Source organism: Thunnus maccoyii, chromosome 19 (genome assembly GCF_910596095.1).
Source record: "Thunnus maccoyii chromosome 19, fThuMac1.1, whole genome shotgun sequence".
In the NCBI taxonomy this organism is placed as follows: Eukaryota; Metazoa; Chordata; class Actinopteri; order Scombriformes; family Scombridae; genus Thunnus; species Thunnus maccoyii.
Genome location: NC_056551.1, coordinates 24,343,757 through 24,357,634, shown reverse-complemented (window position 1 = coordinate 24,357,634; position 13,878 = coordinate 24,343,757). Strand labels below are relative to the sequence as shown.

General features: G+C 37.9%; 1 protein-coding gene and 1 long non-coding RNA gene across 4 annotated transcripts in view; one reads left to right on the top strand and one right to left on the bottom strand.

Annotated features, from left to right (window-relative positions):
- Nucleotides 1-4: 4 nt before the first annotated feature.
- Nucleotides 5-10,361, top strand: LOC121885529. The gene is made up of 4 exons (XR_006092579.1): nucleotides 5-75; nucleotides 806-1,172; nucleotides 2,852-3,005; nucleotides 10,278-10,361. It is a non-coding gene; the product is annotated as an uncharacterized LOC121885529 (long non-coding RNA).
- The window catches only part of LOC121885527 (versican core protein-like), a 38,310-nt gene continuing 32,124 nt past the window's right edge, over nucleotides 7,693-13,878 (bottom strand). For all 3 annotated transcript variants that reach the window (XM_042395069.1, XM_042395066.1, XM_042395065.1), the window contains 5 exons: nucleotides 13,190-13,348; nucleotides 11,880-11,962; nucleotides 10,261-10,405; nucleotides 8,399-8,581; nucleotides 7,693-8,313 (listed from right to left, as the gene is read on the bottom strand). In XM_042395069.1, coding sequence (XP_042251003.1) covers nucleotides 8,093-8,313; nucleotides 8,399-8,581; nucleotides 10,261-10,405; nucleotides 11,880-11,962; nucleotides 13,190-13,348 — 791 coding nt within the window. In that variant the 3' untranslated portion in view covers nucleotides 7,693-8,092. The remainder of the gene's footprint in view (nucleotides 8,314-8,398; nucleotides 8,582-10,260; nucleotides 10,406-11,879; nucleotides 11,963-13,189; nucleotides 13,349-13,878) is intronic.

Sequence of the window (13,878 nt, the reverse complement as noted above, 5' to 3'; positions counted from 1 at the left end):
TAAATGTATCTACAGTCCCACTGAAAATTAGACAAGACAAGGAAGGCGTGTCAGCACTGTGACTTTAATAAAAAGGTAAGCTAACGTTAAATAACATTATCAAGATTTGTGGATGTAACGTTTATGTTACTTTCCGTCAGCTATCTCTTGTTTAGTTTATAAGCTATCAGTGTGAATGAAAGCAGGATTAATGTCAGCATTCAACCATCTAAATCTTCCCCTTAATGTTTGCTAAAGGAATTGTTTTGCGTTAACGTTATCTGACGTTTTGACGGCTGGTCTGAAGCTAAACAAGTGAGCATATTGTTAAGAGCTGATACGGCGCCGACATTCAGTCTGGCTGCCAATTTTTAAACTGTTATTCACTGGGCAAGCAATTACCCTTCAAGTGAATGGGCACCATTTTGGAGCCTGGTATCCAGTTCTTACATCCTAATACTAATACAAAGTTTTAGAATGACACCTATATTCCAATGGAGTGAGTCATGAGCACTTCAAACAAGTAAACGATGCCTTTTCTGCAAGAACAACACCTGTAACCATGATAACTACACATCAAAGATGGCGACAGCTCTTGTTTAAGAATGCTACAGAGGCATGATTAAAATTACACTAAAGTTTAACTGATGAAAACGAGACTAAAATGTCATTTTTGGTGTCTGAAAACAACAATAATCAAATAATCAAAATGTGACACTTGAGCACATTTTATGTCCTGGACTGAAACAAAATGATCACTGTGTTAGATCATTCTATGCAGACTGTAGACAAATAAAAACTAACGTTTCAAACTTTTCCCCCTGAGGTTTGCATGGAGGAAGTTTTGTGAGTGACGTACGGAGAGCTGAGGTCACAGTTGGGATGAAGCTGGTCTTCCTGGCAGCAACTCGCCAACTGATCGCTATCTAAGTTCTGCAGGACTCAGCTCTGCACCGGCTGACCTGTCTCTGAATGCAGACACAGCAGGCGATCAGCCAACCTGCACCAGCCTGCTGAATGAGACAGAAATACAATACATCCAAAATACCAATAATTCCTGCATGGAGGCACTAAGGGCTTCTTCCATGTAAGGGTATCACCCGGTAAACGGTGCACATTGATCAAGTCTAAGCTCACTGAGCACAGTCCCAGCTGGCCCCCGACACTGGTTTAGGTCATCCACTGGTGCTGAGGTAGGTTTAGCTTTACTTGGCTCCACCTTTGACAAGCCACTGAGTCCTGCTACACTTATCGCTGAAGAACGGACTCGTAAAAATAGCTTTCTGTAAGAATTAGTGAGATTCAACTCTAGTTGAATCTCAGTACTGAAGAGATTTGTTCCTCTTAAACTTGTATTATTTTCAGTCATTGTAAACGATTTACAAACAAAGTGTCTGTTTGTTAATGGAATAGTTTGACATTTTTGGGAGGAGTGCAACCAGAAGTTACTGTTCCCGGCCAGGAAATAGTTACGGCATGTCACTCTCCGTAAAAACCACAACTTTTCATCTTGATTAGTAAATTAACCGGTGCTAGTGGGCTTTTTTTCTTTTTTTTTGTACTTTGGACATAGCCAGAGTATCTGTGTCCACCTGCTTCTAGCCTTAATGCTAAGCTAAGCCTAGCCCCAGTTTGTGCCTGACATGTGTTAGCATACGCTCAGGTCACAGAGGTAACATCAGTGTCTCCAGAAGATAATTAACTAGCAATGTTTTAAAACCCACTTATCGATTTTCTGAAAGTATTTCCAAAATCCTCAAAGACTCATCTAACCATCAGGATGAAGAAATATTCTGTTCATTGCACGATAAAAAAGACCTTTAATTCATTCCCCATGTTGTGATTCTTTGGTTTTGATTCGGAAACAGAGGCACAACTTGGGAAACAGATAAAAATCTTTTTTATCATCTAGTAGTGGCTAGGAGTGTGCCCGAATACAAATACGTTATTCGGCAAAGCACAAATAGTGTTTTTTTTTGGTTTTTTTTACGAATATTTGTTTCGTACAAATATTTCAAAAATTGTTTGTTTTCAGGAAGAAAAATAAACCATGTCAAATACCAGAGTGCAGGTCGGTTACATCGCTATCTCAGTGTCTCTCCTCTGCTCCGCTGTGACGTCTATCAGCAGGTCTCAGTGAGGGGAGTCACATCCACCTGCAACATGATGCATATTTCCTAATTTGGACATCACGCCCAGATTTGGGGGTGTTCCTCATAGATAAAGCTGAACTACACACGCTTCATGAACACTTATTTCAATTTTCTAAAATTAAAAGCGTAATAAAAAACAAAAACAGGATTTTTAAGCTTCTGTCCACTTTTATTCGAATACAAATACAAATAATTTTGCTGCCTCAACAAATACAGATACAAACACTGGGCTCTCTGCACATCCCTAGTAGTGGCGTAATTTTATTTCATCCAGATGATCTTTTGTTCATTCTAGGAAATTGAGTACAAAGTGGTAAGTGTTTTTAAACGACCTTCTGGGTTTTTCGCCAGTTAATTATCCTTCTCTGTAATCTGATGTTTGCTAATCTAATCTAAGATAATCTCCTGCTGGCTGTCGCTTCATATTTAGTGTGCAGGCATGAGAGTGGTATCAATCTTTTCATCTAACTCTCAGCAAGGAAGCGAATAAGTATTTCTCAGTATTTCCCAAAATGTCAAACTATTCATGTAAAGGTTTTAAAAGAAACAAAACAAATGATATATTGCCTTTTCTTTTGTGTATTGTCTGACTAACTGTCTTCATCAGGAGCCTTGTTAATAACTGCAGCATACAAGGAAACCTTAGGGACCCAAAGACAAAAATGACAATAAAACAGTACACAAGCCATGACTCTGCCTCTCTGACTCTCTTTCCACAGGCGTCGCTGAGTTCAGCTACTATCTGAAATACATCACGACAACTTATGAGCAATCACACTGCAGTTTGCAAAAGAAAATAGAAGTCAGCAAAGTTCACGTCAGCCGGAGCCGAGCTGTAATTGACTTTAGGAGGCCGTTTGCAGAGAGTGCCAGGTTAGTTCCTGAGAGATGCGGTAATGTGCTCACCGTGTTTCCAAAGGGAGGGGTGCCTCTTATACAAATGTTTTCCTGACAGAAACACCAAGGCCATTCATGGAGCTGCTCTCAGTTGATTTTGTAACTGTAAGGCATCATGTTGCCAAAGCACGAGACTGTTTTAAGAAACGAGTGACGACATGTTGGTGACGTGTTCTCGAATATTCTCGTGTTTGTTTGAATGTGGCGAGGCAGGCTGACGCACATGTTGGGCCACCTTTTATCAGCAATCATTGACTGAACGAAGAAAATGACAACAAATAAGTATAGTTTATATTTTCAACAATATTACAAAGGTGAAAATCTCCATTTCAACTCAATTTTATTTATATAGTGCCAAATCATAACAAAAGGAAGCACCAAGTTTGTCCTTTTTATATCAGCTACTTTTCATGACACTATATAGTAGGGGTGTGCCTGAATACAAATACATTATTCGGCAAAGCACAAATAGTGGGTTTTATACGAATATTTGTTTCATACAAATATTTCAAAAATTATTTGTGTTATGGGTATATAAATAGGTAGAAGTCTGTCTGCAATGAGGCAATAAGTAAAGTTTTACCTCAGTAGTCAGCGCAGTCGTCTATGATCTGTCTTGAGTCTTGAACTCCAGTTCAAGACTCGATGTGGGGACCTCCTTCATAAGGTATTTAATTCATGAACACTTATTGTAACACTTTAATTTTCTAAAATTAAAAGTGTAATAAACTTTTATTTGAATATAAATACAGATACAAATAATTTTGCTGCCTCAACAAATACAGATACAAATACAAATACTGGGATCTCTGCACATCCCTAATATATATATATTTTTACTCAAACTCAGACTTCAGGAGGCGCCATCTGTTGACAATTTAATTGGATGATGGCTGCATTATAAATTATTATTATTATTATTATTATTATTATTATTATTATAAAGGATAAGTGTGATATTCTGTGTTTTTATTCACAGTAAAAGACCAAACATTGAACTGATCTATTAACAAGTATTGTGTGTGTATCATCATCATGAACACTCACACCGTCCTGCTGCCAGAAATACTCACTAGAGCACCAAATCTAGATTCATTCACTGCTGAAAATAGTCCTCAACAAATGCACCATTTCTTCCTTTTTGTTTGTTAAATACTACAGTGAACATTAGACTATATATTTGTAAGCTGTTTTTATAGCTGTGTGAATTGTTTTTTGGCCACTTGGGGGCACAACACTGACGTATCATCCCCTTCTAATTTGATATGTTGAACTTGTTAGCAAACAGTTGCTTATTTCCACATCCAGCAGTTACGGAGCAACATTATCATTCATTTGGAGTCGTGTTTCTGTCCACCTGGTGAATATAAGTCCAATATTCACTCTCTTTTAGCTCTGTTTTTGCTCTCTACCAACTCCTGAGGGCAATATCTGTCTCTTTAGCTGCTAAATGGTCAACTATGGCTATAAAGGTGTATATAAGTAGTCATTTATCCCCAATTATTCTTACAGACACAATTTTAAAGATCCCCTCCAGACATACGTTTAAAGACCTTTAAAGAAAATGATCTGCTTTGAATAAGAAGTGTTGTGTTCAATAGCCTCGTTAAAACCCTTAAAATGGCATCCTTCTCCCTCATTAAAAATCCAGAATCTATGAATATGCAAATATATTTAATTTAAGTAAAGTTTTCCTGCTGGACACCAGATGTCTCCTCCTTCACTGTAAAGTCCATTCTCAGTGTTTGTGCACCGGAGGCTTCAAGTTTCCACATCACACTTGTGTAAGTCGCATACTGGACCACGATTGGCTCCAAACTGGTTGTGATGTCACAAATCCTGCTCGTAGGTTCACGTGTTAAACTGAGATTTAACCCATAAGAACTCGGACCCAGTTCTCCTTAAAGGAAAATTATGGGGAACATAAAACAGACCAAATGGACCACAAGGAACACATTTCTGAATTCTGAGATCTGTAATGTAACATATATGTTATAATATATTATTTCCCTAACTTGTTTTATATCAATTAGTTCAAGAAATGTGGTCAGAACAGGTTAAATGTAATACAGGACGTCTTATTAAAGCATCAGAATTGTTAAATGGGTTGAAACCTACCTTTAGTAACAAAAAAAACAAGCTTTTTAAAATTAGCTAGTTCTATCACATTTGCTGACTGGGCATACTGCCATTTTGGAAGTGATGTCATGGGTACACAGATTCACACATTGTCACATGACTGCACCAGGATGTTCAGTAGATGTCACTTCGGGACTTCATGAGTTAAAATCAAGGATAAAAGCTGTATAAGGAATTTTCCAGAACATTGAAAGGGTTGGTGACACCTGTGTCACCATGGGTTCTTAAGATGAACTCAGAGAAACTTTGAACAGATGAATGTGAAACAAAACTCATACTGTTGTTGATATGTGGTGAGCAAATGTTTTAATGAACTGCAAGATGGACCAACATCAATTTTGAACATTTGGTGGTAATTTTTATTCTATTTTACATTTTTATTGTATTTTACCTGAAAACAGCTGCCTGCTGCAGCTGAAACAGCACTGATTAAAGAGAGTTGTGGTTCCAGGTTGTAAAAACTAAATAATGACCTAAAAGACGCTAAAAGGCTCTGTAAAGCTCAGAGAACTGCAGAGTTGGGTGATAATTCTCTGCATGTTTCTCACTACAAGCAACTTTGTCATTCGATCTGTTGTTAACATAAAATATTGATTAGTGGAGCTTTAAAAATATATGTCTTCAGTAGGGACAAACACATCCTTGGGTTTTGCTCTTTTCATGTGATTTGTTGAAAATAATAAAAAAAATATAGAAGAACAGCAGCCTTATCTTTTAAATAAAGGTACAAAGTAAAACTGCACAAACAGGACAAGTTGTGTTTTAATGGTTCCTATTATTGCACACATAGCTGACAATGAAAAACAGGATGACAGACACTCACAGTAACAGACACAATGGTTACATAAAAGCTCTTGTGCCACAGATACAGTAAACCCCATAAACCACATGGAGTAGAAAAGCATTAAAATGCATATACACTGACGAACAATATATATAAAAAAGGAGAATGTATGAAGAACATCAAAGGAAAGAAATAAAATGCATAAAAAAATCTTATCATTGTTGCCCATTCTGAGCATGTTTCCTCTATGCACTCACATTTCACATTCCCTTATTTGTTGGATTAAAAAAAAACCAAACAGATTCCAGATCTGTAAACAGCAACATCTACTGTTCTTCTGTCTGAGAACACTCCCAAAACTTAACTCAGTGTTGTAGAAAGTGTTTAAAATAATCAGGAGCATTTTGGCGTTGAATTAAAAAAACAAACAAACATCATCAACATTAACGATGAGCTAATGTTGCAGTGAACATACTTTTATATGTGCTGCACAATCGGATGTTTTCTCTGCAAGAAACAACACGAGGGAATCTTGTAAACAGCAAGGAAGTCATCATTAACAGAATCACTTCAGTTCCAATGACCTTTATTTAATATCACAGTCCATTCATAGTTTTAAAGTATACAATAAGTTAAATTCATATGGCTTCATATAGTATCTATATTATATATCCTATGATTAATAGCCGCAGCACAACTCTCCACACATTCATAATAATCCACACTTTATCTACGTGTGCTGCTCTGTAAATCTCCCGTTAAAAATCCTTTTCTCTGCTAAAACATTTTGTACAAAAATCTACATGGGTACATAAAAATGGGTCATAACAAGCAGAACAAGCTGAAACTGGACAAACTGCTCTTTATAGTCTTAACATTACTTATTATCTAAATTCTACTTGGTCCTGTCAAATATGGTGCGGCTAATCCAGGCTAACGTGATGCTATCAGGCTAAAATGATCCTGTTAACTCTCATCTGGCTGACACGGTGCTTTAAACACTGTTAGAGGTTTAATTTGTTCATCTTAAAGGACATAATCTTGAATAAGAGTGAAAAATGATATGAACACTGACATATTATCACCTTTGAAGTTGATATGTTGAACTTATTAGCAAACAGTCCAATATTCACTCTCTTTTAACTCTGTTTCTGCTCTCTACCAACTCCTGAGGGAAATATCACCAGCTAGTCTACAGATACCCGTGTTTGCCGTTTGGTGCTGAGCAGGTAGCGTACAGCGGCTTGTTAGAACCTTTTTCTCTGAAAACAGCTGCCCACTGCGGCCCAAAAACGACACTATGAGAGCGCTGAGAGTGAACCAAAAACAGTAAAGTTGCCGCCAGACAGATAAACGACGAGATGAAACTTCCGCTGCCGGTATCAAATTTTCATGTGGCGATTATCGTAGGTAAAAATATCACAATAATCGACAATATTCCCTGAAATCCTACTAGACCTGACACCATGATCATTCACTGAACAGCGTTTTTATGTTGAAGTTTTTGCTGGATTCTGCAGAAGAAACCATTTCCTCACCAGTACCTTGCAGTGTTTTCAACTCTACTCATTAACAATTGAATTAACAATTAATATAATTTCAGCCTGATAACATGTTGGCCTGGATTAATTAAGATACACAACTGAGGAACAGGGCTCTGGACTAACTGATATAAAAAATAAACAAATAATACTACATTGTGTTTTGGTTGTGAGACTTACTGCTCGGTGTGTTTGTGCCTTATTTTCCTCAATTAAATAAGATTTCACAGAAGGCACGGCTCGTTGTTGGAGAAAGGGAACATAGACTGACTGAAGTCTCACAGAGAACCTGTGTGGTGTTTAAATATTAAGTGTAGCACACAGTGAAGCCTCTAAGGCACCAGTCTTCGATGTTTGAAGGGGAGATTTGATATAATCTAACTTTACAGAGGAAACTAAATCCTCGCTTGGGGTTTTGGGTTCAGATCCTGGAGTGTTTTATGGAGCCAATGTAGTGATGAAACATCTCCCTGGTTCTTTGGAGAGAGCCATTGATAGACAGTTTGCATCACTCTGTCTATCGATGCCTCTGGTCCGACGCGGTTGGTTGGCTGATTGGCTGCCGACACGAAACTGATTTACAAAACCACAAATGGGACTCAGTGTCTCATCTGATTCTTGTTGTGTGTTTGGACGCCGTGTTGCCTCTTTTCTCTCAGCAGCTGTCTGAGGATCTCGTAATTCTGCTGTTGCTCCTGTTGACGGTGTTTCTGATAACTCTTGGTGTGATGGATGTGATGGTTGTCGTAGTGCCTGTTTTGCTGCCCGTCGTACTGGTTGTTGCGGCGCCGGAGAGTAAATGACTTGTGGAAGGTTGCGGCTGATGACACAAATTGGAAAAGAGTGTTAAAAATGAAAACTAAACCAAAGTACACAAAGTCCTACAGCTTAAAGTCACTACTCACGACTCATGCAGGTGACTTTGGGCGTGTCCCATTGGCCGTTGGCACGGCAGCGTATGGTGGGTGTGTATCTCTGGATGTAGCCCTGTTTACAGTGGTAGCGGACCAGAGAGTTGATCTCGTAGCGAGGCTTCATGGCTCCAAACACTCGAGCTTCCTTCACCACAGGAGGCTGGCCGCACGACACTGGAGGGTAGAAAACAGAAAACTATATATTTATTATGCTAAAAATACATGAAGGTATTAAAGGACTTTATTAATAGTTTGATTTGTTTGAGCACATTATCTATAAATTATAGGGCTGCAAATAATTAATTGGTTATTTTCCTTATCAATTAATCTTTCAGGTTTTTTTCTTGATTAATCTTTCTGTCTGTAAAATGTCACAAAATAGTGAAAAATGCTTGTTATAATTTCTTGGAGCTCACAGACACGTCTTCAAATGTGTTATGTTGTTTGATCAACAGTCCAAAACAAAAAGATTTTGAGTTTCCTGTCATGTAGGACATTGGAAAGCTTAAAATCTGAGGAGCTGCAAGCAACAAGTATTTGGTATTTCTGCTTTTAAAAATGATGATTTAATTGCCGATTAATATTCTGTCTGATTAGTCGTTGCAGCTTTAATAATTTCCATGTAATTTATATCATTGCAAACCATGTTTCTAATGCTATACAGTAGTTTGGTAGATAAAGTTTCTAAATTCAAATCTGCTTGATTTCAATTTATTTCAGAACACATTGTTTTATATTGGAGGCAAAATTATGTAATTTCAAAAAAAAAAAAAAAAGATTTCATATTTATTTAAGCTTCCGGGAGAACAAGCAGTGTTGCTCCATGACACAGTAGACACCAGGTATTTAATGAGAGAGAAGATTATTTAAACCATCTATTAACTACATTGATAACGAGATGAGATGCGTCAGGAGCAGGTGATTGATTGTAGGGCTGCAACTAATAATTATTTTCAATCATCCAATCATCACAAGGTACTTTGAAGGTGATGTCATAAAACTGGTCGTTTTGTCCGACCAACAATCAAAATCCAAAGATATTCGATTCACTGTCACACAAGACAAAGAAAAACAGCAAATCCTCACAAATATAACTGGGGAAAGTTTGGCATTTTTGCTTGAAAAGTGACTGAATCAATGAATCGATTATCAAAATAGTCAATCAACTAATCGTTGCAGCTCTGATTGAATGATTGATCACATAGTACATTCACAGAAGCCTGCCTGAGTTTTACAAGTTGAACACCAGTTGGACACCAATTGATTTGTAAAGTGAACTGAGATGAACTGAAAACAAAAAGGTTGCCCGGAAAACGAGGATAAGAATCTAAAACCTTAATACATACTTTGGAAAATTGTTGGCAGTGATGTGAAATACATATAATTTGTGGTTTAAATACTAAAATAAGCAAAATCACCAGTATGATTCCTTAAAAGAGTATTTAAGCAACTTAGTATTGTGCTTCCATGAAGCTGGAGTACTTGTGACAGATTGAAGCAGATGTCCTGACTCTCAGTCTCTTTATATTTATTATAGTGTTTTTTTTTTCTTTCTTATTTTTTTTTTAAATTTTCTTTAGTGGGATACCTTCATAAGCCCATGTCAGCAGCACAATCCCTGTCTGTCAATTATGTATTATATATCTTAGTGTTTTCTGTAAGTGCAAATAAATAAACTGAAAAAAAACCCAAGTATGAGTCCAAAAACACTGTATCCTACATTTCCCATAATGCAACTCAATAGCTGCATGGAATACCCATATTCATGCATGCCCTTGTGGTTAGATTTTGTGAGGCTCAGTCGTTCTCCCTGTGATGAGTGAACCGACTGTTAGGTGTAAAATATTGGGCACCTGTTCCCTTTTTGCAGGTGAAGGTGAGGTGATAGTTGCAGGGCACATCGTTCCACTGTCCTCCCTCGTGCCAGATCATCACCACGCAGTCCTCTCCTGACTGGAAGAAGCTGTCCGGCTGGTTCGGCCTCCAGTGGTCGTATTGCTGTTAGAAGACACATTTTCACTGTTTGACTTCATTGTGAAACACCCAATAAACATCTCAATAAACCTGCAGTTCAGTGATTAACTCCTGATTTCCTTTTAAAACTGAAAGACTGACGTGAGCGACTACTTTCCAAGATTATCCTGCTGATATTGATGCTGCTCAACCATACATGCCTGCATAAGGGGGCTGTGAAATAACCACCTATCCTCTGGAGGAGAACATATGTGACTGGATGTAATTCACCAGAGACACCAGAGAGTGGAGCTACTGGGACGACCAACACCACAGATCTAAACAAACTGCTTTCTGCAGCTTGTATGTAGGAGAACATCCACAAATATGCTGCTTTAGTTTGTTTAAAATGACACAGAAACCGACACATTGCCTACATGTATGGACTATGCATGGACAGCCGCTGAGAACTGAACATGCACTCTGCTGTATGAGCTTCAGTCAGGGTGTGCCTCTATTCTGAATGATAACACATTACAACAACAGAGTTCCCCCCCAGTATCATATTTCAGCCTCTCTGCTCTCATCTCAACCCTGTTTTTTCGCTGCACAGCTCCACTCACACGCTTCAACAGCTGAGACGCATGATGCATGTGTGTGAGATTGTTTCATCATGAATAAGAGCACAAGGCGTTGGTGCAGAGAGACGGTATGCAGAGCAGTGTGCATTCAGGTATTCGATGATGTCATCTGACATTTTCAGACAAATAAATGTCCACGTTTTTTTCTTTCGCTGTCGTTGAGTTATGCAGCGCAGCATCTCTGGCACACAGGAAGTGATGTGATTCATGTTTCTGGTTTGTTTCAAGTAAACAGGAGAAGGTTGAAGTTGTAAAAGTAAAGTGCAGTAAACTTCCCTCTTTAGTTAAACAGATGTCAAAGGAACACTTTACTTTAAATTCCCCTATTTTGTAGTTATAAGCGGAAATAAGTGTCTGCTAATGTATTAGTCATTAGTCAACAACTATAACCTCTCCTGTGGACACCCAGAAATGTTTGCTGCTGTATAAACAGATAAAATATCAGAAAGCCCACCATGACTTCTTCAAATTTGCCTGTTTTTTCCAACCTAAAAGTCTAAAACCTAAAAGAAATTAAATATCTTTGGACGTTCAATATCTTTGGGTTTTTATTACAACATACGACAAAGAAAAGCAGCAAATCTTCACATTTAAAAAGCTAGAATCGACGAATGTTTAGAATTTTTGCTGTAAAAAATGATTATCAAAAGAGTTTTCTGTTGATCGACTATTTGATGAAGTGATTAGATGTTGCAGGTCTACCTGCAATGTACGAAATTTCATGGATCTAAGTGCTACAGGTCCATGAAAGGCTGTAGAGTCACGCCACTAGCATGTCTAGTGTAAAAAATGTAAAAAAAATTGCACAGCCAGCAAGCAAAATACAAAGCTTAGTTGACATTTTATAGATAAATATTCTCATTTGACATTAGTCTTACCATCGTCTTGCCATCAGTCCATCTGAAGTCTCTCTCAAACATCTTGTCATTGAGGCCGATCCACTGGTAATCACTGCCCAGACCTACAGAGAGAGAATTTAAAAGTGCATGGATAAATGCAACAGGAAACAGCCCTATTTCCACCTTCAGTGAGAGAGATTGTAGATAAAAGAGGGAGTTAGTGTGATGATACACCGATTAACATGTTTGTTGGGTTTGAATATGTGTGTGGCAACGGAGGAGTCGGTTGGTGAATAATCATGAGTGTGAACAAACAAAAGAGCAGGAAGGAAATGTTCAGGCTGAGCGGCTTTCGGTAATGGCACAAGTCCATTTCATCTCAGTCAGCAGCTTCCCCAATAAACTGAGAAACCGACTGCAAACGCAGCCCTCAGCTCTGATTTTCTATGGAAACTCTCTGTATCCTCCTCTCTGTTTAAACTACTTTATTTTATCTCATGAACATTCAGTTGATCAAAGCACAGATGTGAGTGGATTCTCTCCAAACACAGTTATTCAAACTGCACTGACCTACAAAACGGATGAGCTGCTTTAGACATAAATGGATCCTTACTAGTTGAGTTTAGTTTATCACTTGAGAAGGGTTAGTCTAAATAGTTTGTCTGTGATGTCTGTTTTTTCAAAAGCCTACCTTTACCTTTTTTTGGTAGTTTTGGCCTGATAGCAAAGCTTTACATTGAAATCAACTGGGACAAACTTTACAGAAGCAAATTTGGGAGTGAAAATTGTGAATGCACCTAAAATGTCTTTTACAACCGTCGACTGAGTCATAAAACTGTGTGGCTGCACCACTACAGTTGAGTCAAAGTTAAACAATGACGAAGAAAATTGCAATAGATGCCAATTTGAGTTGTAATTTTAACATTGTTTTGTTTAAATCACTGTCAAACCAATTTTAGTAAGCACAGTTGAGTTGAAAAAATGATCATAACTACAAGGAATGATGGTTAAAATCTATGAAATAAGACAGTGATTGCAAGACATCTGATCTCACCTTCATGAATAATAAGATGTAGACATTTTTTATTGTCTACAGATGCACTGGATGAGTTTAACAGGGTCTAAATGAGCAGACTGGGTCACAAAACCTGCTGGGGATTCAAGACTGATTGTGATGAAGGTGGACAGACCACAGTTTCTAGCTGAACTCCTTCAAACCTCCTGCCTTTTTCCTGATTCATTTTTATTTTTACTTCAAGCTATAAAGACTGAGAATAACGTACAGTAACACTTCAACCTACATCATCACTGCTCGAGCTGTGGTTCAAAAAACCAGAACACGGACTTACGATTGATGAACAGCTGCTCCTCCTCGGACAGGATGCTGGCCAGGTGGGCGCCATGCAGCCGACACTCCCTCTCAGCGGCGTCCCAGGTCCGACGGTGTGTGAAGTATTTGTAGCAGTGAGACTGAAACTTCTGCCATCCGAACCCGCACACCTCAGTGTCTGCAGTGAGGGGAGAGAAAGTGTTACTGGACAATATTCCATAAGGTTGTAAAAACATGTTTTATTTGACTTTGGTCAATGAGTCGTCAATAGACTTAGTATAGAATTTGTTGTATAATTTATAGAGTATTTATAGAGTGGTCTGTACAGTTGCACAATAGTGCATAGACATGTAGTTGTGCAGTTGATAGTGTATTATATATAGTGTAGTATAGATACAGGAGAGTATCTATATCTGTTGCTTACAGATTACAACATAAAAGCTATCAATAGTCTCTGATACAGCCTATAAACTACTGTAAAGTGGCTGATGGTTTTTAAAATTTATGGAATAAGTATGGTAAAATATGTAAAGTAAATGTTATAGCACAGTTCTCAGAAGCCAAGCGACGTTTTAATATCAAGTAGCAACATATTAGCATAAACATTATAGCATTAACATATTAGCTACTACTTTGAAAATGTTAGCAACCACCTAGCAACAAGTGATCATGTATTCTTTGGACATGCACAGAGAAATGAGTTAATTT